At 38.0% G+C, this 22,760-nt stretch overlaps 1 protein-coding gene and 1 long non-coding RNA gene across 3 annotated transcripts; one reads left to right on the top strand and one right to left on the bottom strand.

The window, feature by feature from the left end:
- Positions 1 to 6,506: 6,506 nt before the first annotated feature.
- Positions 6,507 to 10,304, bottom strand: LOC136267169 (uncharacterized). 2 transcript variants are annotated; one of them, XR_010706550.1, is made up of 3 exons: positions 9,931 to 10,304; positions 9,738 to 9,880; positions 6,507 to 9,681 (listed from the first exon to the last, which is right to left on the bottom strand). It is a non-coding gene; the product is annotated as an uncharacterized lncRNA (long non-coding RNA). The 2 variants fall into 2 exon arrangements; XR_010706549.1 differs by having other exon boundaries at positions 6,507 to 9,880.
- Positions 10,305 to 10,635: 331 nt separating this feature from the next.
- On the top strand, positions 10,636 to 20,318 carry LOC136265855 (medium-chain specific acyl-CoA dehydrogenase, mitochondrial-like). Its single transcript, XM_066060789.1, has 14 exons — positions 10,636 to 10,689; positions 15,358 to 15,427; positions 15,512 to 15,609; positions 15,662 to 15,731; positions 15,784 to 15,884; positions 17,639 to 17,719; positions 18,036 to 18,113; positions 18,164 to 18,216; positions 18,868 to 18,973; positions 19,018 to 19,089; positions 19,144 to 19,212; positions 19,572 to 19,844; positions 19,948 to 20,019; positions 20,067 to 20,318. The coding sequence occupies exons 1-14, from the start codon at positions 10,660 to 10,662 to the stop codon at positions 20,145 to 20,147; spliced, it is 1,254 nt and encodes a 417-aa protein (XP_065916861.1). The 5' UTR covers positions 10,636 to 10,659; the 3' UTR covers positions 20,148 to 20,318.
- The last annotated feature ends 2,442 nt before the right edge of the window (positions 20,319 to 22,760 follow it).

Raw genomic sequence — 22,760 nt, 5'->3', positions numbered from 1 at the left:
GATGGAACTAAACTACCTATACGATGATAGACTTGACCCTGTACTCTAAAAGAAGGATTGAAGCCAGCCATAGTTATCTCGTTACAGCCAAAGCTTGTCATTTGAAATGCACTATTATACTTACGTATGCTAGCTAGAAAATGTTTACCTGCTGTGTTTGTACCTTCATACAGGTGTCTCAAGAATGACTGGGGCTGTGGAAATGCCTCTAACTGGACATTACCCTTCAAGCAACAAAAGGGATTCGGTCTCCTGGGGAAATTTTAATGCGCCGCAGTGTGTGTATTCTACACTAAGTGTGCCTACATCTGTAGTGTTGAAGAAGTTGTGTGGCTGATAGTTAAGCCCCCTAAAGCTTGGGTGTGTGCTTGCACGTACCTGTTGTTTGCGTGCTGTGTTAGCCTGCTGCTCCAGAGCTCTGTAGAGTGGATCAGCTCGAGCGGCTTTTCACTCTTATAATATAGATAGTGATGAATATCAAATAAGGGTAAGAATTTCCTTCACAACCAACAGCTGGACCTACAGTGTAATATTTATCCTCATACATATGCATTTAGCTACATACAGTGTATACGTACCTCACAGTTACTAATACAGAGGCTACTTCGAATTATAATGCTATGCATTTACCATTGAAATTCTGTGTAAACAGATTTGCAGTAAGCAGCAGCAATATTAGATGCTGAAGATCTAATCTCACTATGATCCGCTATATACGTATCTGTATGAAGAAATTTAATGTATATCCATTAAAGCAAGCTAGGTGATTGAAAAAGTCATAACCTGTGATATGAGGTTATATATGTGACTATAGGCCTGTGAAAATAGGGCACATCAAATTTCCCTACTTTTTCAAAAGTTTACGGCTCATGACTATTATTAATATAATATAATTTTTGACACCAATTAAACATATAGTTGGCTTTATAGTACAAGTTGCAGAATGGAAATATTCTATCCTAGTAACCTAGTACTGAGATACGACCTGTTGTGCGATGGAGTGTAGTTTGTGTGCCCACATGCCCCATTATTGCAGACCCAGTCACATACAGTACATGTTTTGGCTTAAAGACTGTTGTAGCACAAATGATGGCTTTTTAAATTGCCAATGAAGGCATCACTCTAACTTCAGCTTGTAACAAGTGGATGAGATCCAGATTAAATCCACTTACAACCCAGTGGCACAATGGAACTGAGTATTTATAGAGGAGAATATAATTATATTTATTTCTAAGATGTGTGGACACATTACAACACAACATGTGCGTACAAGTGATGCTACATACCTTTATAATTTTATAAAAAATACAAGTCGTAAGACTTATAAGTAAACTTTATAGCTAAGTCCACTAGTCCGGTCCAGCACACCCCTTTAGAAATCCTACATACTTATCTACACCCTGTATGTGATTGGAACCTTGTTGAAGTTTCACAAACTCACAACCTAATCAAGATTTGTGGCAAAGTTGCCTTGTTAATAAAAACAAATGTTTTACCATATAATGACTCTGATGAATTTATTTATTTTATTTATTTGCAAAATTTAATTTCATTTTCCATGCATTATTATGTTCCAGCTCCTATGCACATGAAAATCAATATGTGGTTTGTCTGTATGCTGATCATGGAAATCTTAATTGCATTGTGCACATTACATCTAAGTAATTTTTGTGTCATTTTGTAGTCTTATAATATAACCATGCACAATACTTTGAAACTTCAAATAAACATACTGTCAGATGGAAGACATTCACTAGTGCTTACTTTAAAGTGAGTAGTTATACCTTCAGCTACACAAAAAATTTCTGATGTTTGTGTCAACAACTCAAAAGTATAAATAATGCCATAGTTGAAACCACAACTCCACCGTGGTTATTGTTGCATCATTGTGACACCTCCACTTTAGTTGTTTATATAATATTATAAGTTGCTAACTTTTAATTAATCTTTTTTACTTACGGACTTGAGATAGCCACTTGCTTATGGGTATACACCATTGTATTGGCAAGTGCACACAAGGTAAAACATATTTGCTCACTACGAAGTATACAAAGATCACTTCATGAAATTCAATAAATTAAACCATGTATGCCAACTTGTAGCTAGAAGCAACTGCAACCAGATAACTTTCAATTCAATTGTGTCATTTTTTCCCTTTAAAATGTACAGGAAGCCCCAGAGAAATATTTGTACTTTTTTCAGTTGTAAATACTGTGCTTGTCAAAGTAGTTATTCTAACCCAACAAACTATATTTATAATTTAAACTCTATTATTTCTGAGATCAACAATCACCTATTGAGCATATTTTAAAAAATCCATTTCTCCAAATTTAAAATCAGGTTGGAATGCCAACATATTATATCATGTATTACTGACAGTAATTTCACATACAGTATCATAGGTGAGAATCTGACCTTAGGCCTGAGTCAAATGTGCTCAAATTTTTGCCCAAAATACTTACAGGAATTTCCCAAAATTTTCACCTAAAGCAATATGCTCTTCAGTGTTCCCATTATGCTTGTATTATGCTCCTAGGTTAACAAAATTTCTTACAATTATCTTGGAAGATTTTGTATATGTCCAGAGTATCTCACTATAAAGTGACTGTTCTATTAGAGCATTTGGTATCCACCTACGTAATAATATTATGATAGCATAGCACTCCCAGCCTAATATGTTATACTGGCATATTTAATTTGCCAGCATAGCGGCCTACCCAAGTTCAACACTACACTTATTCAGTAAAATTACTGCCATGTTGTCCATAAAGCAGATAAGCAGATTGCCTGTAGAGACAAACTAGGTCTTGTCACACATATAATCACTTAATATGTCAGCAGCAACAACAAACATGAGTAATGAAAAAGAAATGAGGCTTGCTGAGCTACCCATGGGTATTTGGTACTTTTATTGAGGTAAATGGCTGTTCAGTACTTTAATACCAATGGCTTTTATATTAAAACTGTGATATTTATACAAAGATTAAAGATAAGTAGAATGGGAGCCAATATTATCATAATTGGAATTTTCCACCAGTTGCTTTCACATATCTGCTGACACTCTGCAGGCAAAAACAACTGAATCCAGCTTATTATAGCAACTTTCTGTAATACCATAAGTCCATAATGCTCTCAGTTAGTGAGGAGCCTATATAGCATGGAGCACTGACTAATGCACTGACTGTATGACGTATAGCTAGTATAGGATTCCCAAATGAAACAATGCTAATGTTAAAAATTATCAATACCTTCTCCAAAGAGTCTTACATGGTGTATTAATTGAATGTCAAATCTGGAGATAACTATGGGAAAATTGACAGGCATGCTACTGTAGCTACTACTAATATAATATCTGGACTACTACACTACACAGTATACTTCTGGACAAACTACAGTGTATATTAATCCTGCTCCCCATTCAAATAATCTTATCCTGAAAATTCATGTGTGACTAGACAGGATATGTGGGCACAAACTACACTCCATCACATCACACAACAAGACATATCTCCACGGTGGAGTAAACTATTTGCATTCTGTAACTTGTGTAATAAAGCCAATTAAATTTTAAGCATTGCTAAAAGTTGTATGGCCATCGCATGATGGAATTAAAAGTTGTGAAAATTTGGAAAAGTAGGCAAATTTTGTGTGCCCATGCACATGCCCTGTTTTCACAGGCCCAGTCACATATGTATTACTTCAGAGACCTCGTTCATCATTAGAACACTAAATTAGCAGCACTTATTCAATGGCAGTAATGTTTATCATATAGGTTTGGCCAATGGTCAATGGACCCAGCTTTACGATAGCATAACTGACTGATCAAATGCATACAGTGTTGTTTGCATGATATGAAAAACAATTGAGAGTACAAATACAACTGTAGAATTGCTATAACACTGATATGGCACAATGCCAAAAATGGGAAATGTATAGCAAAGTTTGGTAAAGTGTAGCACATTATATAACATCAAGAGTTAGTAATAGAGAGGGCCCTCTCTCCATTATTAACTCCTGATAACATGATGAAGGCAAGCAGTGCAGTCACTAATATAATTTGTGTAGTTAAATCCATTATGATAGTGTCCTGGACCATACAGTATAGCATTAGATGTATCAGTAGTCCAATTTTTGACATCTTGACCCCCATTAGTCTAAGAGCGACTGTGTTTTTGAGTACTAGTGTAGCCATTGATGAATAGTAGCTGGGCTATTTGGGCAAAGATGACTCACCTTAGCAAGTCCGCTGTCTAGCTATAACCACTGTAGTAGTTATGAGCACAACTGATAAAAATTTTATAGGTACAACATGAAATACACAAGTGACACAGAGACAAAAGCAGGAAATTACACAGATGTTAGCTAGCTAATTAATGCATGCATGAAGTCTAAGTCAACATTACAAGTCTTGACTGGCTTCTGTTGGTGCTGCTACACTAGCAGTGACAAAAGACAAGTGACTTTTTGACATCTATATGGTTAAATCAGTGCTTTGCTTAAACAACTATCTGCTTATTAAGCAAGAAAAGGTAACCATCTTAGCAGGGCCGCCCACAGGGGGGGGGGGGGGGGGGGGGCAACTGGGGCATTTTGCCCCGGGCCCCAGCCTGAAAGGGGCCCCAGGAGGCCCCATGAAGGGCCCACTGAATACCTGTTTAAAAGATCGATATACTCTAATAGAGCAGTCAGATCTAAATACTCTAATAGAGCAGTCATAGTATTCTTCAGAGGAGCAGTATAGCAAGCTTATAGATAAGGAGATATGGTTGGTGATGGGTAGTTATTGTCATTGCCAGCAGGTTGTGACCTTTTTTTTTTTTTTTTTTTTTTTTTTTTTGGTCTTCACCTTACAACTTGGGTCAAGGGCCCCACTTTAACTCTTTGCCCTGGGCCCCTTAATTTCTCTGGGCGGCCCTGCATCTTAGACAGGTTCCACTGCATGCACCCACATAGCTGATTTACTACTCGGGTGGTATATATGGTAGCCATATCAGTATACTGCCTAGCAGTGACACTTATCATGAGTATTTGTGTCACAATGCGTCTAATCAAGTCACTTTATCATCCATCCCTGAATGTGCCACTTTATCATCCATCCCTGAATGTGCCATTTTGTGTACAGAGCAATCTGCCACCTCCTCAATAAGGTTGGCCATAAAGTGACCTGCAGAGTAAGGTTTCAGTGTATATTGTTAATAGTGTTAGCCATAAATATTATTCACCATTGTTAACTGTACATATTTATGTGCATTTCTACTTTTTCCTCTTCAGGTTTACTGATGAGAACTAGACAGTTTTGTTGACTGGTCTGTACATAACGTGGCGATTTGGAATACTAAAAAGGTATGTAGCATTTCTTGTATGCACATATTGTAATGTGTTGTAATGTGTCTGCCACACATCTTAGAAATAAATAATATAATTATATTCTCTATAAATACTCAGTTCCATTATGCCACTGGGTTGTAAGTGGATTGAGTCTGGATCATCCAGGACATTTGGGTCACATTTTGTCCTGGCCAAGTGGAACTGACAGAATGTACAGGACCAGATCATGTGTATAAGTTACAGTGGAATCTGTCCATTGCCACCTTCACTCAATAAGCAGGTAGCAGTGTATATATAAATTCTCACTTTGGAACTGGCCTTACGAGAGAGCCGGGTTGTCTTTCTATACTGATAGCCATTAAGACAGGTTTCACTGCAACAAGCTTGGTTGTACTGATGGAGTGTACATACTAGAGAATATCGGTCATGCTGGTATATAATAGTGGTGTAATATGGGTAGTACTAGTAATATGAGTAATATGGTGATGCTCGTATAATATTCAGTTATGGGTAACAATATTATAGTGCTAATATGGGTAATGCTGGTAATATGGGTAATGTAATATCAATACTTGTAATGCAGGTATTATGGGTAATTCTGGTAATACCAGTAATGTGGGTAATACCGGTAATAATTATTATGGGTAGAGTTTATAATTTTTTATTATGAACTCTCTTAATACCAGTAATATGGGTAATGCAGGTAATAATATTCTCCCACAATGGTTGGCTGTGGAGACTATGCTATATTGAGCAATGACCATGCAGTACTTTGTTACAACAACTGTGGTATAAATTCAGGCTTGTTGAACAGGTCCGTTCTGCTACAAATTCCTTGATGCATGTCTGTCCACTAGTACCTCTTGAGAACTCATAATCAGTTTATCAGGTTGCATGGGTAAATGGCTGTAACTACTGCATTCAATGTCATAATAGCAATGTCTAACCATTTGATATTTGTAACTAGGCTTTTTAGCAGCTGCAGTGGAGTTCACCAAAATATGCATGCTGCTGCAGTACATTCCTAAATGCGCCAACAACATGTCCAAAGCAGAGTACTATATATATTTCATATCTTAAATATGGAATGCATGGTTTCATTTCCACCACTGATCATCACACAGAAAAGAAGGGTACGGACAATGCAAGACTACATCTTAGATATGCTTAATTAAATGTACTAGAAGGTTCTTCACTCAGTATTATTAAACTACAAGTTAAAATATATAACACAGCATTCAGTATACAGTATTATGCTCAACACATGTGAAGTGTATAAACTATAGCTATTGTCTTTTTGCCATGTGTATGTATACTGCTACCTAAGCAACATGTCACACATCACTATACAAGTTAATTACTGAATGTAAAGCTCCAGCTGGTCAATCAAGAGAGATCCACGATCAAACAAATCAATATGGCATATTCTAGCTTCTATGTTGTTACATTCAACTCTCGGTAGAACCATGGCTGAGTAATGTTGTCGCAACATCTGCTAGTGATGCAGCCAGATTCATCCCACAATGGGTCATCAAAGTAATAGGCAGACATATTGCGTATATGGACATTTCCTGTTTCGCAGTAATAGTTAGTATCTAAAAATGGTGGGGCAGTGTAACCACTACTGCTAGCACATGGACAGTTTAGAGAACTTGTAACATTTTCGTATTCTCCATTAATGTAACTCCAGATATGATTACGAGGTTTGCCGTACGTGATAAGTAGGCCATCAGCATAATTACCATCAATATTGAAACCTCGCCTGTGATATCCCCAAAAGCTAGCTGCATATCCCTTCTGATACCCTCGTGCTCTACCACACACCCTCTGATAGCTTGTTCCATTAGTGGAGAAGATGGCACTAGAGCTAGAATAGTGATTATCACTGACCACACGACAGAAGCTTACACCAGAGTAAGTGTCTTTATTCCATCCACTGGGACAATCACCCCCTGCACTGATATCAATGTTCACGATTCTTCTCCATTCTCCTTCAATGCCAGCACATATAGGGAGAAAGCCAGTAGCAACTGCTGTCATGTTACAATATGTCCATTGAGTGCCAATACGATAATATCCTGACTTGTCACCGGTTTGAGGATTATTCACCCCCTGATTATTGTTGTAAATATTCAAGTTAAACAAGATGATCCAGTATAATTCATTCCACAATATACTTGAGTCAATGGAGCAATGATCCAATAATATCCTGACACATCCCAACTCTTAGGATTCATGTTGTAGATATCTTCACAAGATTCTCCAGGGTAGAATGGATGGTTAAATGTGTAACGAGTACAATCACTACAATGTTCCGAAGTAGCCATCACCAGTACGGTGAGGATCATAGTGAAGATATAACGAACTACCAACATAGCAATCCACTAACACTTCGGTGAATTTTAATGGTTAATCTATTGGTACAGTGACACTCCTACTACCATAAATGGACACTATGTCAACATCATGCAGGCTGCCTACACGCCTGCCTACATACTGTGGTTGAAGACACTGTGAAAGCCTTCCGGTTTTCCATATATTAGGCTCTACTGTCGTCAAACAGCTAGACTACCTCCTTGGGAATGACGAATTCCTTCGTTTAAAAGTGGGTGTGTCCCTTAAGGTATTCGCAAAGAATGCCGTCTTTGCGAAATTAATAATAAAATTCACGGGCACTTGCGCGGTGAACTCTATCTCACTCTAAAATGCATAGTTTTGCGAGTTGAGTTGATTCAACAAACCATAAGGGATTTTAATTTTGGGGGCTGCCCCTCCCTCGTTGAAAATTATTATGAAAAACCTTGGGGAATGTTAAATAGCTAGCTATATTGTTAGTTTCAGGAGTCAGCATTTTTCCTGTTTTACATCAATTTTAGGCTACTTTAAAAATCCTACAGCTTCTGCAGGTTGTACCCCCAGACCCCCTGAAATTCTACTAATATAGATAGCTAGCTGCAGCAATATCCAAGCTGTCCCCCCAATATCATGCTGGGGTATAACTCATTCAACAACTAATTATTTTCTTGTAAGACGGTACAGCATCATTAATAATTGAATATTATGCTTATGTCGTCTGCATACAGGTTAAAGTTGAGTAGTCATTTAACATTGATATTGTCATGTGCCAGCTGTATAATTGCCACTGCTACAAACTACGAAGGAATGTGAGCATTATTCAGGTTCTTTGATCTCAATGTTCATATGGTGCCAGATAAATCTTATAGGCTTAGGGTAGCTAGTGTCTAATCCGAATGTTTTTGCTTTACACTTTATTGATAACTCAGTTATGATGACATTTCAGTACTGAGTGCAGTTAAAACAAGTGATGAATGGTGCAAAGGTGTTTGTAATTACATACTTGTTTGCATGAGGTGGTGGTACTCACGCTCTTGTAGCGGTAGATCTGTGACTATTATCAAACAACCAAAAAATTGGTCCATGCATGGTTGGTCAATAGTCAAGATAAGGCAAATGGTACAAAACCCACAATCAAAAACTTAAATCAAGTTTACGGAACTTAAATGTAAGGAATCCTATATGGTGTAGTTACTTTGAGTTTATATTTCATTAATACTTATAAATTATAATTTTCTTAGTTTTATAGGTATCTTGATTAATCATGTTACATTATACCACACTAAAGTAAAATGAGACAAAAAAAATATGATCACTTTGTACCGGCACAAATTCATGAAATGCATCACATGCAGCTTTTTTGAAATCGCTCTGAAATGGTCACTAAAATAGTTAGCCTTCATGAAGTTGTGAAATATATTTGAAACCTGATCACTATAATGAGATAGCCTTATCATAGAGGTGGTCTTGTAAAGAGGTGAGTACTATTAGCTATTTCAAAGATGCAGTTTTTCAGTTTCAAGTTTCGGTTTTCAGTTTCCATTTTCAATTTCCACTGTTTCAATGTCCCCACCCTGATGTAGCTATAGTCCTGCATGATGTTGCATCACACCACACAAAACGTCAACCTTTTCATCTAAAAAAACCTGCCCAGATAAAAGTCAGCTGCCATGGCTCCACAGCCCTGTCAATGCATTAATATAGCTATGTGTGTCATGTGTCACATGAAGTGTGTGCACTACAAGATATACTGAGCCTCTGTATACTATTGGTAATTGAGTCTCAAGAGCACATGAATGCATGTACTGCATGATAGAAATTGGACTTGAAATGCCACCAGCTAGTGCTCAGTATAATTAATGGTATCCTCAGCAAACAAAATAAGTAAGAAAGATTATTTTATGGAACAAAATTAAAGCTGCATGACATACCATTTAGTATAAGGAAACAGTAAGTACTCAAACTACAGCAGTGCTTTAGAATTTCTCCATATCTACTCTAATTGATACCCTGTGTTCAAATCCCAATATCTCAGAGATGCATATGTTTCATACCTGGCAACTAGCGACTTTCACACCAAATCATGGATATTCCCTTATCTAGGCACCTGACAGTGAAAGTATCAAAAAAGAAGTCCAACAGAAATCTCATACAGCACTGATATCACAAATATATCACGTCCCTTTTTGTGATGAATCTGTTTTAATATAATCAAATGGCTATGATCAATCCACTCTAAGTACGTACCTTGCAGTGATTATTGACTCATAACTCTCCTGGTCACAGCATGAAGAGACCTCTAACAAAGCCAATAATGATTTGTAACAGTTTGCTTTGACTGATGGAGGAGAACTTTGGATATTGTGTTGTAGAAAACCTTTGACTCATCAAACCAATATTGGAGTATTCCTGTATGTGGTTAATTGCATGGGCACCACATATGCTAATATAGAGACAAAAGACATATCTCTTATTAAGTCAGTCCAGAGGCGTCCTGCAAGGTTTGTTTTATTTTATAATTATACTCTCCCTTTTCAAGTGTCAGTTACTGAAACGTCACAAAGACTTGATTGGAAGCCATTAGTACATCATTAAAAGTAATCAGCAGATTTATATACAACCACCTTATACCTACCAATATAATTCATACTGACTATATAGATCCTTTACCTATGATTCGACCACTACACTAGAGGTCACCAAATGAGATTTCAACAACCAATGATAAGAATATAATCTAATATTTTTATACTCATTTTTACCCTCCAATAAAATTCGGATTTTTAAAAATAATATGCATAACCGTGCATAACATTGGAACAGTTTGAAGAGAAATTATAGCTATCTGGGCTTGATTATACAACTTTTTCATTTATTGTAAATTTATTTTATCTGTGCTGGTTTTTATACTCATCGAGGCTTTGCACAGTAATAAAATCTTATGATGTAATGTATGAAGTCACGTGATACGCGAAAATGTTCTCACTAGCAGTTCGTCGTTGTGTTGTGAGTGGTAGATTAGCTATAGCTACGGTGTAGTTTATACAGTTTATATAATGTATACGTCTCTGTGTCTCTGTATATCGACTTGGTTTATATTTTAATCATCCTATGGTTTAATACGTAAAGGCGTAGGCCGGCCACCCTAGTCTCGCGTGGCACAGACCGCTATTTTCGCGCAGGGCTTATCGATTGAAGATTTTCGCGCGGGCGCTTATAATCTTCAATCGATAAGCTTTAATAGCGGTCTGTGCCACGCGAGACTAGGCCACCCGGCGGTAAAGTTTGACTATGCGATAGCACAGAGTCTATAATCTATGGCCATAGGTATATACCTTAGGTATATATTATCAATGATCAAAGTTACAAATGTGTGTAAAACCATATGGTAAAACATAGGTAGGGTCCGCAATCCGAAAAATCAACTTCTACAAATCAATCCCCCTATCATTGTGGGATGTTCATTGGAGTATCCCATTGCTTGATCTACCATGAAACCGGAGGCACGATTGTTGTCTTCACAGAAATATCATTTTCAGTATCTCACAAGATGCAAGATTTATTTTTAAAATTTCGTGCTCAACACAAAGGACCGGATGAAACTTGCTACTTAGCCAAATCGTATCCAGAGTTGTTGTAGTTGAAAACTACGCACAGAAATAAGTAAATGGTTTGCTGGGTGCCCGGCACAGGGTTGCTTTCTTTGAAAAAACAGACAAAGAAATACGAAGTTTCGAATTCAAACTGCCCTACCACCCAGGGCAAGAGAAGCCAACTCTTCCTCATAGTGTTTCGATACGGTTGGGTGCATAGTCTGTCTATGCTGTTAGTTTGGAAAAGATCTGAGACTTCTCACCATCTCAGAGATGCCAACCTCTGAACAATTTTAGGAGTGAGACCTCAAACACTACCAGCAATGTGGACCAGATTCAAGTGCAGCTCCAGGATTTTTGGTAGTGAAGACCAAAAAAAAAAAAAAAAAAAAAAAAAAAAGGTCGTCGCATGTTCTAAGTACAAAAATAAGCACAGGTCTGCCCAATTTTAAGCACAGGGCTAATTACGAAGCAGATCAGGCGTGAGAAATGCGTGAGAACTAAGCTGAAAGAGTGAGAAACAGAGGGTTAGGCGTGAGAGCGTGAGATTACTAGCCAAAGAGTGAGACTCACGCCTAATGCGTGAGAGTTGGCATGTCTGCCATCTGGGTGACGAGCGTCAAAATTTTTTGCAGCATCAAAGAATTGTGTTGCGAATTCTACCCATTTCCAGCGCTTCTGCAGCCACAACAATCATCAATTATAGACTAAAACTATGGCAAAAGATGTCCCTGAACGTTTGGTAACGGCGGTTGTCAATTATTATTTCATCCACAGCTTCCACGCCTCGCTCTAAGCATGCATCAAGGGAGGCAGCAAAATCGTCCAAATTTGACTTCACCTCTAGCGCTCTACAGCAGCTTCAAATCTTCACTAGATCACCCTACATCACCATTATGCTGCAAAACAAACCGAAAAATGTACAAAATCTTTCATTTTTTATTCGAGCTGGGTGGAGCTCCTGGTGAGCTGCTGGTATACTGCATCATATGAAATCACAGAAACACCAACTACTGCTACTGCCAAACGTTTTGAACCATCATTTATCATCATTCTAAACAAAATTAAGTGACCAGTGTGGCATCAGAAGTACCGGAAAGCACTTTGGTACCATTGAGAGAATCCCTTGAAATGAAGCACGACGTTTTTCACCAGAAGTCTCAGATCCTTTCCAAACTAACAGCATAGACAGACTATGCATCCAACCTTATCACATCACTATGAGGAAGAGTTGGCTTTTCTTGTCTTGGCTGGTAGGGCAGTTTGAATTCGAAAATTTGTATTTCGTTTTCTGCTTTTTGAGAGAAAGCAACCCTGTGCCGGGAACCCAGTGAATCATTTGCTTATTACTGTGCGTACTTTTTAACTACATTAACTCTAGATAATATCTAGCTAAGCAGCAAGTTCTATCCTGTTCTTTGTGTGGAGCCTGAAATTTAAAAAATAATTTTTGCATCTCACAAAATACTAAAATCGATAGTTCTTTGAAGACAACAACTGTGCCTCCGGTTTCATGGTGGATCTAGCAATGGAATACTACAATGAACATCCCACAATGGTAGGGGGATCGATTTGTGAAAGTTGATTTTTCGGATTGCGGACCCTAACATAGGTATAAGTTAACACCAAAGCGCAGTGACAAATACTATTCTGTGTGATGTCATATGACGTCATGACTAATGTAGCTGGTATATTCATCATTACAAAGCATGCACATAGCTATCAATGCCATATGACTGTAGAGCTGCTTATGTTTATTTTCATGACATATATGTAGCTAGCTGGCAGTCAATACGATTCAAAGAAATATGAGAATTCACTATAGCTGGTATACTGGGCATGCCGAGGGGGGTTTCCATGGTCAGGAAACGTACCCCTTTACAAATTGTCAATAGCAAGACCAGTGTGTTGCTACTGATTTGTTGGCAAACACAAAATCAGCACTAGTATACATTAGTAAATACAGTGGTGAGCAGCTAGAGCCCCTTACCTAAACAAAGTAACACTATTAAAAATTAACTACAGTTGCTTGCTATGAAAGCTTGCTATGAAAGCTTGCATCTGCAGCACTATCCCATGCATGAGTATGTAGCCTACCAGGAATTAAAGTATACATGGTCCAGGGGCGGATCCAGGAGCTGGCAAGGGGAGGGGCACAAACAGGTTAAGTTGTATGTGGTTGGGAGAGCAAGATTCTTTTGTTATAGTTGCTGCATTTTGAAGCAGCAAATAACCACCTGTTAGTAGTGTCTTACTGTTGATTTTTGCCATTTTGGCCTTTGCAGATGGTTGTAAAGTCTTAAAAGCTGCTTTAAAGGCTATTAATGTCTTTAAAAGCATCAACATGATAATTATTTTAGAGGCGCTTAGTACGCACGAAGGTGCTGGGTACCAATTTCACAGCCATAGGTGATTCTAAGGGGCATGCCCCCCCCCTGCTGAAAAATAACATTTTAAAAATCTTGGGGAAAAGTTGCAGTATAGATTGGCCTGATTGTTATTTTAGCCATTTTTCATGTTTTTAGTATCAATTTTAGGCTGTTTTCAAGCCTTCAAATTGTAAAAATCTTGCAGCTTCTGGGGGTTGCACCCCCAGACCCCCTGAAGTTCTACTTTATAATACAGCCATACAACAATTGTCATGCGTGCTGTTCCCTACTTGGCCCCCACTGTAAGTCAGGTCTAGAATCGCCACTGCACAGCTAGTCTGATTGATTCGCTTTGGTTTTAGGTGAATTTGTAATAATAAATATATATTACTGAAATGTGCATATTTTCATGAGTTATAAATTGATCTTGGTCTGACATAAAATTTAGTAGCTACTAATCAAAAGAAGTAGCTAGCCCATGAGGAGGGAGGGGGGGATTTGCCCCAAATGCCCCATCCTGGATCCGCCATTGTGGTCAATTGTATAATGACAATTTACTTTAGGTTCATAACTGATCATGAATTACATGTGTACTCATGACTGTCACTGATTATTACTACAGCTCTTAATCAATTTGCATTATTATACTGAGTGAAGTATTGTAATGTTAACTGGTATATTCCATAGCTAATCTGTTTTCTGGCTAGCCAGTTAGAACATGGGTATAGCTATTATTCATTATGATACTGCATGATATAGCAACACAACATATGTTTATATAGGTCCGTCAGTAGCTAAAAGTTGACCATGTACTTGTTGTGTTGTAGCATTCAGACTAGCTGGCATTTGACAATCTGCAAAATTATCAGTGGGGACAGCAGACCCTTGCATTCTTTTCAGTGAAAATCCCCTTTCTATACACACTCCTGTACTATGTATGCTACTTTACAGTGACTAGTACTGTCTGCGTGACTGCATCTACATAGTGAATTATACTGCTGGTTTTCTGTAGTTTTGACAGAAACCCCTTTAAGTTTAGCTCAGTGGCAGTCAAACTAGCTTTATTATATATTGTTGTATTGCCAATTTTATCATAACAAAACCTCATTGTACTTCAGTAGCAAGCATATACAATATTGCATCCATGCACTATGAACCCTCAGCAACACTTCAAGTTACTCTTCACTTCCCACTGCATTAAGAATGATAAAGATACTCTAATAGAACAGTCAAGTAACTACTCTGATAGAACAATCAAGCTACAGCTTAGTCATAACTGCAGTTTAGTTATTTCATGCACTATTAAACACTTGATTTACTATGATTATTAGCTAAAAGTAGCCAAAAGCCCAATCTCAAAACCTCTAAAATCTCTAATCTGGGGTATCTCCTTAAATGCATTAATTTATTCTTTGTCTATTAATACAATTTTTAGCAAATCCCTTTTAAAAAATCCTAGATCCAGGCCACTACTTCATTGGCCAGCTGAATCATATTTTCACTAGAATGGTGGTCTAGAAATGCTTGCCCCAATTCTAGAATAGAAAATTTTAAAACAAGGATGACTACATGCATATTCATTAGACAGGTCAGTTTTTATATATTGAAAGATGATTAGATGGCAAATAGACAACCAAGTTTCACTGCTTCATCCATTATTGTGATATTTTTATTGTGTATGCACACATAAAGACTTTTTTTTGCTGTTTTAGTCAACAGCGTTGCTGACAAGGCTGTCAAGTTCCGCTGCTAGAACAGTGGTGGATTTTGGATTAAATTTTGGTAAGTTATACCTTGTACCTTGTAAGAAACTATTAGCTACACATGAAGACCATGTCAGTGTGTCTTGTTTCATTGTTTACACAGACCTGACGGAAGAACAGAAGGAGATACAAAACACAGCTAGACAGTTCACCTGTGATGTTATCATTCCTGCTGCACCAGAGCTAGATAAAACTGGCGAGGTATATATGTTTGGTAAAAGAATTATGCTATTGCTGTTTATACACACAACAGTTTCCAAGAGATATAATAGAGCAGGCTTGGAAACTTGGCCTGGTCAATACTTGTGTTCCAGCAGAATATGGTAATTGTATTGCATGAATGTTTGTATATAGTTGTTAGTTTGGTGCCCAAAGGTGGTACAGGATTATCTTCTATGGATGGAGTATTGATATTAGAAGAACTGGCTTATGGCTGTACAGGAGTAACATCTCCGATTGTAGCCAATGATCTAGCAGTGAGTAATGTGTGTATTACATGCATGTGTCTGTATGCCAGAGAGCTAAAAACAGGAGTAATTGTGGCCAAAAGAGTGACTTTGAAAGTCAGACTAAAATAGCAACAGAATAGCTAGTACAAAGTTACATATTTATTATGTATGATAATGTGTATATTTTAAATGTCAATTTCTACTACAGACATTTCACATCAACCTTTGATTTTACAACTTTTTTCACTGAAGCTAGTCATACCTTTTTTCATATATAACTTTGTTGTCATGTGTGGATAGTATTTCCAGAATGCCTTACAATCCAACCTATAGACAATGCTTTTTATAGTCCACCATTAAAATTAAAATTGCCTTAAAATAAAAAAAAAGCTCTTTACAAAATTCCTGTGTGGCAAAGTGCCAGTGGAGGGGAAGACCAGTACTGAAGAAAGTATCTAGATTACTTAGTATTGGTGAGCTAATTCTGAGGACAAAAATCTTGAAAATATATTAGCAGATGAAATGGTGGCAACACATGATCATAGTTATACATTATGTGCATGAGCAGTGCATATAAATAAACTTTACTTTTATCCAAAACGTGTACAGTAAATGTATAGCGTTTTACCAATCAGGACACTTGAAAATGAGGACACTTGCATGTGTAACCTAGATACTTGGTAGTTGTCCCCAACTATCACTTAATATTTGGAAAGTCAGGACACCTTGATGATCAGTACACTTTCGCTCAGTCCCAAGATGTTCTTAATATAGCTACACAAATTTACTGTGTATTGTCATAAATGTTCAAACAGTTAAATAGGATACCAGAGGGGCTTTCTTAACTTTGCTATTGGCTTGTATAAGGATCTTTATTTTTCTAAATTGTTCCCTTCAGCTATTTCATTAAAATTAATTATCATTTCTCTTGAATTGCTACCAGATTCAATCTTGTCACAGCTATTTTTCAAACTTTTCCTAAGGGAGTACGCCCCCAGATAGCAGGTGGTATGCACCTGTCCATGGATGCACTGCACACACACACACACGCGCGCGCGCATGCACACACAATACAAGCACGCACAACACACACACACACACACACACACACACACACACACACAGAGCAAAGCAAAGCCTACGGCAGCTGTATGAAGCACAGCTATTGCTGCCCAGTGAACCAGCACTGGGATTCCTGTGCACCACTCAGCCGCTGGGGCAGGGCTAGTAACCTGCAGGAGGACTGTCCAGGTCTCACCGAGAGAGGTTGTGGAACTCAAGGTTCCACAACGACCTCAACACCACTGAGCGAGACAAGGGCAGTTGGGAATTTGCTCCCCCAGTTAATACCAGGTACACACACACACATACACACACACAGAGCTAACATTGGTATAAGATGGTGATTGCTGCAGAGTGTAAATGCTACCATCACTGCAGCTCTGTGAAATATCTGCATACAGTATACATGTGAGTACCACTAACCCAACAGAATTTAACACAGGGAATATATCATACCTACAAGAGTTTCAAATTCTTTAAAATTGTAACTATACTTACAGTCAGTATATCAGGACACCAGATACAACATAAAAATGATTGTCCTTTGTTGATTTTAAACTAGCTATATTCTTTATTGCATCAATTTCAATGCCAGCTATGTAGGTGGACCCCGGATTATAGGTTTCATTGTATTAATGATGTTCTACAACTGCATGGAGATTAAATTTGCATGACCTTATTTAAGTACTGTCTTTGTGCACTTCTCTCATATTCTCCAGCTAACACCAGTTTTGGTTGGTGGAAGTCATGAGCAGAAGAAGAAATACTTTGGGAGGGTGACTGAACAATGCCTTCATGCTGTAAGTGGATTAGAAAAATATTATACCATACATTCACAAAACTAAGTTATAATATCTAGTAAAGTTCACTACTGGGTAATATTTTTGGTATATAGGCATGCCACTATAAAATACATACGCAATATACACATAATGTCATGAATGTCTTGTGTATAATCATTACAAATTAGATAGAGAATTGTTCAAATTTAGCAATTTTGTGATGTCATATATAGGCCGAGATGTCCTACCGGTTTATTCAATACTAATTTAAAGAACATGTGAATTTCTGTTTGTATATATAGAGCTAGAGTCATGGACTGTTTCACCATTCCAGGCTTACTGTGTTACAGAGCCAGGAGCTGGATCTGATGTGGCTAATATTAGGACAAGTGCTGTCAAGAAGGGTAATGATGTGAGTGATATGGTAGTAGTGTGTGTAGATGGGTCAGTGTTGTCATCCAGTGGGTGATTAATGGACAGAAGATGTGGATAACTAATGGTGGAGTAGCTGACTGGTAAGTGTGCGTGTGTGCGTGTGCGTGTACGTATGTGTGTGCTTGTGCATGTGTGTGTGTGTGTGTGTGTGTGTGTGTGTGTGTGTGTGTGTGTGTGTGTGTGTGTGTGTGTGTGTGTGTGTGTGTGTGTGTGTGTGTGTGTGTTATAGTGTTGGTGTTTGTGTGTGCGGATAGCCAACATCGGCCTGGTAATCATAAGGTTCCAGGTTCAATGTGCAGTTATGCTAAAATGGTGTTGTTATTGTTTTCTTGAGCAAGAAACATTTCTCACTTTGCTCCAGTCTACCAGCTGGGGATCTGGTGGCCTGGTATCATCTGGGGAAGCAGCCCACCCAGCTGTAACATCAATGAGTACCTGGGGAAACAATTGCCAACTGTCCATATCTCACATAGTGGGTGAAGGTCCAGGTGGGACTTTAGGTGCCCACACTTTCACCTGTGAGACATGGCACAGCCTTCTATGGGTTACTAGTCCTGTCCCAGGAGAATGTGCCTGTGCATGCTGACTCATAGCACCACAGGTGTCCCAGTGTTGGTCCATGATTGTGTTAGCACAGCAGCTGAAGGATTTGAAGGTTTTGTATGTGTGTGCGTGCGTGCATGTGTGTAGACATACTCTGATAATTTGTATGAATATGCAATAACTTGTAGGTACTTTGTGCTAGCCCGTACTGATCCTGACATCAGGAAAGGGTTCAAAGGATTGACTGGATTTATAGTGGATGCTGACACACCAGGAGTGACTAAAGGACGCAAGGTAAACATGCACTGTTTGTACTACACAATGTTGTACATCTACAGGAATGGAACATGGGCCAACGTACATCAAACACTACTGGAGTTACTTTTGAAGATGTAGTTGTTCCAAATGAGGTGAGCCCTGTATTCCCAGACATACTATATATAATACTATTCTCTACCCATTAGAATCTTCTTGCAGCTCCTGGTGAAGGTTTTAGGATTGCAATGAAAGCATTTGACCACACAAGACCTGTGGTAAGGTATTGATGTTGTCTACATAGAGAGAGGTCATGTATTGGTCCATGTACATCAATAACAGAAGAAGCACACCAAATCCTAACAACAGACATTCAGTACACTTCTGGTGTTAGCATTTGTGACATTATAGCCGTACATTTCACATTAGCAGAAATACACAGAACACGATTATAGTTACCATGCACTATATACATACATTTACATTTACAACTTTGCTCCCAGCTTTTTCATCGCAAATTTTGCCACCTACCTTTACTCATGATCAACAGAAAATAAAAGTCTGGGCCTGAGAGGAATGCAATCACAGTGTCATGTTCCTTTATGCATATATATATGTGTGTACTGTGTTGCCACAGGTTGCAATCAGTGCTGTGGGCCTTGCCCAACGAGCAATGCAGGAGGCCCTGAACTACTCACTAGAGAGGAAAACATTTCAACAACCATTGATACAACATCAAGCTGTTGCCTTTATGTTAGCTGACATGGCTATTGGTATTGAGACTGCTCGATTAGTGTCCTACCGAGCTGCATGGGAACTAGATCAAGGAAGATCAAATACCTATTATGCTTCAATTGCTAAGTGTTATGCCAGTGAAGTGGCCAATAAGTGTGCTGCTGATGCTGTACAGGTGTGTACATACATGCATGTGTGCATTTACCGTGTTACTTAAGTATTAGAAGTTAGAATTTACAGTATACAATTTTATTTGTAATCAAAACTTTTCTTGATAGATATTTGGTGGAAATGGTTACAATAGTGAATATCCAGTAGAGAAACTGATGAGAGATGCTAAAATATTACAGGTAGGGATTAACAATAGCGTAACGTATTAATTCATTACTTTTATCAGATTTATGAAGGAACTACACAAATCCAAAAGATGGTGATAGCTAGAGCAATGGCAGCTGGTCTTAGAACAATGACTTGTTAACTAATCTATAAGTATAGTCTTACATATATAGTGCACACATCAGTCAGTATCACTGCAACTATGAACCTGCATGTCGCACAGTAGTACATAGTATAGCCAATGAGGCTGATTTGTTGGGTATTTTGAATTCAGTGTCAGATTAGAACAGTGTATTTCATGCAGTGAAACCATACTTGGCATATGTAGGGATGTTGGAATGGTTGCCATCCCATACTATGTCATGACAAACTTTTGTGGCACAATTATATCAGCCAGGGTTCTTTCACTCTATTGGTGTTCTCTGCAACTGTAAAAATAGACCATGTACCATTATTTTACAAGAGATTAGCTAGCCAGCTGTCCAAGAACCACATGCTGGGATAGGTTAGGTGTCATTTGTCTTTTTGCATACTTTGATCTGCAACACAATTCTTCACAAGGCCATACATTAAAGTGTGTGCTCCATGACCTGATCCCGCCATCAGAAACTCATTTTTTATTATAGTTTCATTTGTCTGTTTTTTGTGTGTATGCTGTTATTGAAATTTTAAAAAGCCTTGCAAATAAATGACTCAGGGGACAAAAGTAAGTCTGTGATGCATGCATTGCATATATACTGTTGTATATGTCAAAAGGCAACTGTGTGGCTGAAACAACATCTAAATCAAGCCCATATTTTTAGCCATTATTGAGTTACACTTGTCGGAAGGCATCAGTTATAGTTGGTTCACATTCACCTGCCCTCACCAAGTACAGTGATATCAAAGAGGTGAACATGTGTTCCCTCCCAATGGTTTTGTACTAGAACAAACATGTTTGTGTGCCTGAATCATCTATACTAATGTATGGGATATTTTTTTTAAAACATCATAACTCAGTTGTTCTTGTCAGTATCAAAGCACCTTTTGACAAACAGTTCTAGCATTTAAAAGGCTTCACAGTGCTGGTAAATGTTTGGGCAGCTGGCCCATGAAACAAGAGTTATAAACAAAAAACAACAACAAGGGCTCAGGTGAAGACTCTAGTCAGTCGGTCGGTCAGTCAGTCAGTCAGTCAGCCAGCCAGCCAGTCAGTCAGTCAGTCAATTGGTTCCACAATTTTTTTGTAACAAGTTACTTGAAGCTCATTGAAGCACTTTTAGGTTTGATTGCATCTAACTAACACTGCAGTAAAAGATATTGTGAGGCTGGTTTCTGGCCAATATTTTTTCATAGGAACAAGGATACTGCAACAAATCTTATATGTAGTGGATAGTACCCCATAATCATATGCATGCAGTACAATATAGTACTGTATAGTAGGGATTATGAAGGTTTGTACCTTGAGTTTCATGGGTAGCTGACCATAATACTAAGTTACTAGATATTTAGTAAAAATGGTTACAATAATGAATATCCATGCAGTGGAGAAACTGATGAGAGATGCTCAGTTACAATGACGATAAAGCAGGCAACACACTTTTGTCAGATTTATGAAGGAACTATATACCCAAATCCAAAAGACTGTGATAGCAAGAGAAATGGTGGAACGTCTGAGGTCTTTGAATATTAACTTGTTGATCATCACACTTGTGGGGTTCTAGCGAATTCTGCGTACATCATAAATTAATTGTAAATTATGGCTGAAACACAAATGCTTGGATACTAAGGATTTGTGGTATTCAGTACAATTGGTACTTGAGTACTTGTTAACTTGAAGATAATGTGATCTATTTTTTGCCAGTTCGTGTGATGTATTTGTCAGATGCTGAACCTCCCCTCAAAAGAATTTACCATGTTCTACCTAGAGATGGTTAGTAGAAGGTTCAGGTGTAATTGGATGCATCTTGTAGCATATATGCAAGAACAAGGAGAAGGTCATTCTTCTAGCAATCAAACATCACAATTTTGTAAAAGTTATTGAAATAAAATTGTTCTAATAGAATGGTCAACTACTCTAATAGAACATTCAAAAACTTATACTTTCTGCACAGCGGCGGAGCAAGTAGTTGATATGAGGGGGGGGGGCTGGGCTGACCCAGACTTATTTCTATAGTTTGGTAAGGTGAGACCAAAAAAAAAAAAAAAAAAAAAGGTCGCAACCAACTGACAAGAGCTTTCCACCTCACCAGCTACCATTTCTAGCTGATAAACTACATAAAAATCCTTACATAGCTCGCTACACACTGAATACTTTATTAGAATGACTGCTCTATTAGAGTATCTCGATCTTTATCACGGTTTTCAGCCCCATTCCAAGAAAGATAATTTCGGTGTGATATCATTCTGAGGGGGGGCTAAGCCCCCCCTCAGTAGATCGAGGGGGGGCTTAAGCCCCCTAGCCCCCCCCCTTTCCGCCGCCTATGTTTCTGCATTTAATCATTTCAATTCTCTGACTCCCTGCTTCACAGGCTTTGTGTATAGCACTAATAAAATAAATTCAACCTTTTGAAACACAGTTCCAAAATAATTAGTTACTTGTATAGCTTCAGTTCAAGTTACTTAAAGAATTTCTACAAGCAGGAGGCTGGGATATTACTACATTTAATGTATGTATATATTGGAATGGAAGTAAGTGAAGAATCTGTTAGAGTTTATACACTGACAACAACACTAGCAACAACAGTTTAATCAATAGAATACATAACTAATGCAC

The sequence above is a fragment of the Dysidea avara genome, chromosome 9 (genome assembly GCF_963678975.1).
Source record: "Dysidea avara chromosome 9, odDysAvar1.4, whole genome shotgun sequence".
NCBI lineage: Eukaryota > Metazoa > Porifera > Demospongiae > Dictyoceratida > Dysideidae > Dysidea > Dysidea avara.
This window is presented reverse-complemented; position numbering and strand designations above follow the sequence as displayed.

What these genes read in the sequence shown, in the direction of transcription:
- LOC136265855 (XM_066060789.1), top strand. Translation starts at nt 10,660, where the DNA reads ATGTTCTCACTAGCAGTTCGTCGTTGTGTT. An exon ending in AATGGTGGAGTAGCTGACTG is followed by an intron (nt 18,217 to 18,867) that starts GTAAGTGTGCGT and finishes AATAACTTGTAG; the next exon opens with GTACTTTGTGCTAGCCCGTA. An exon ending in GAGTGACTAAAGGACGCAAG is followed by an intron (nt 18,974 to 19,017) that starts GTAAACATGCAC and finishes GTACATCTACAG; the next exon opens with GAATGGAACATGGGCCAACG.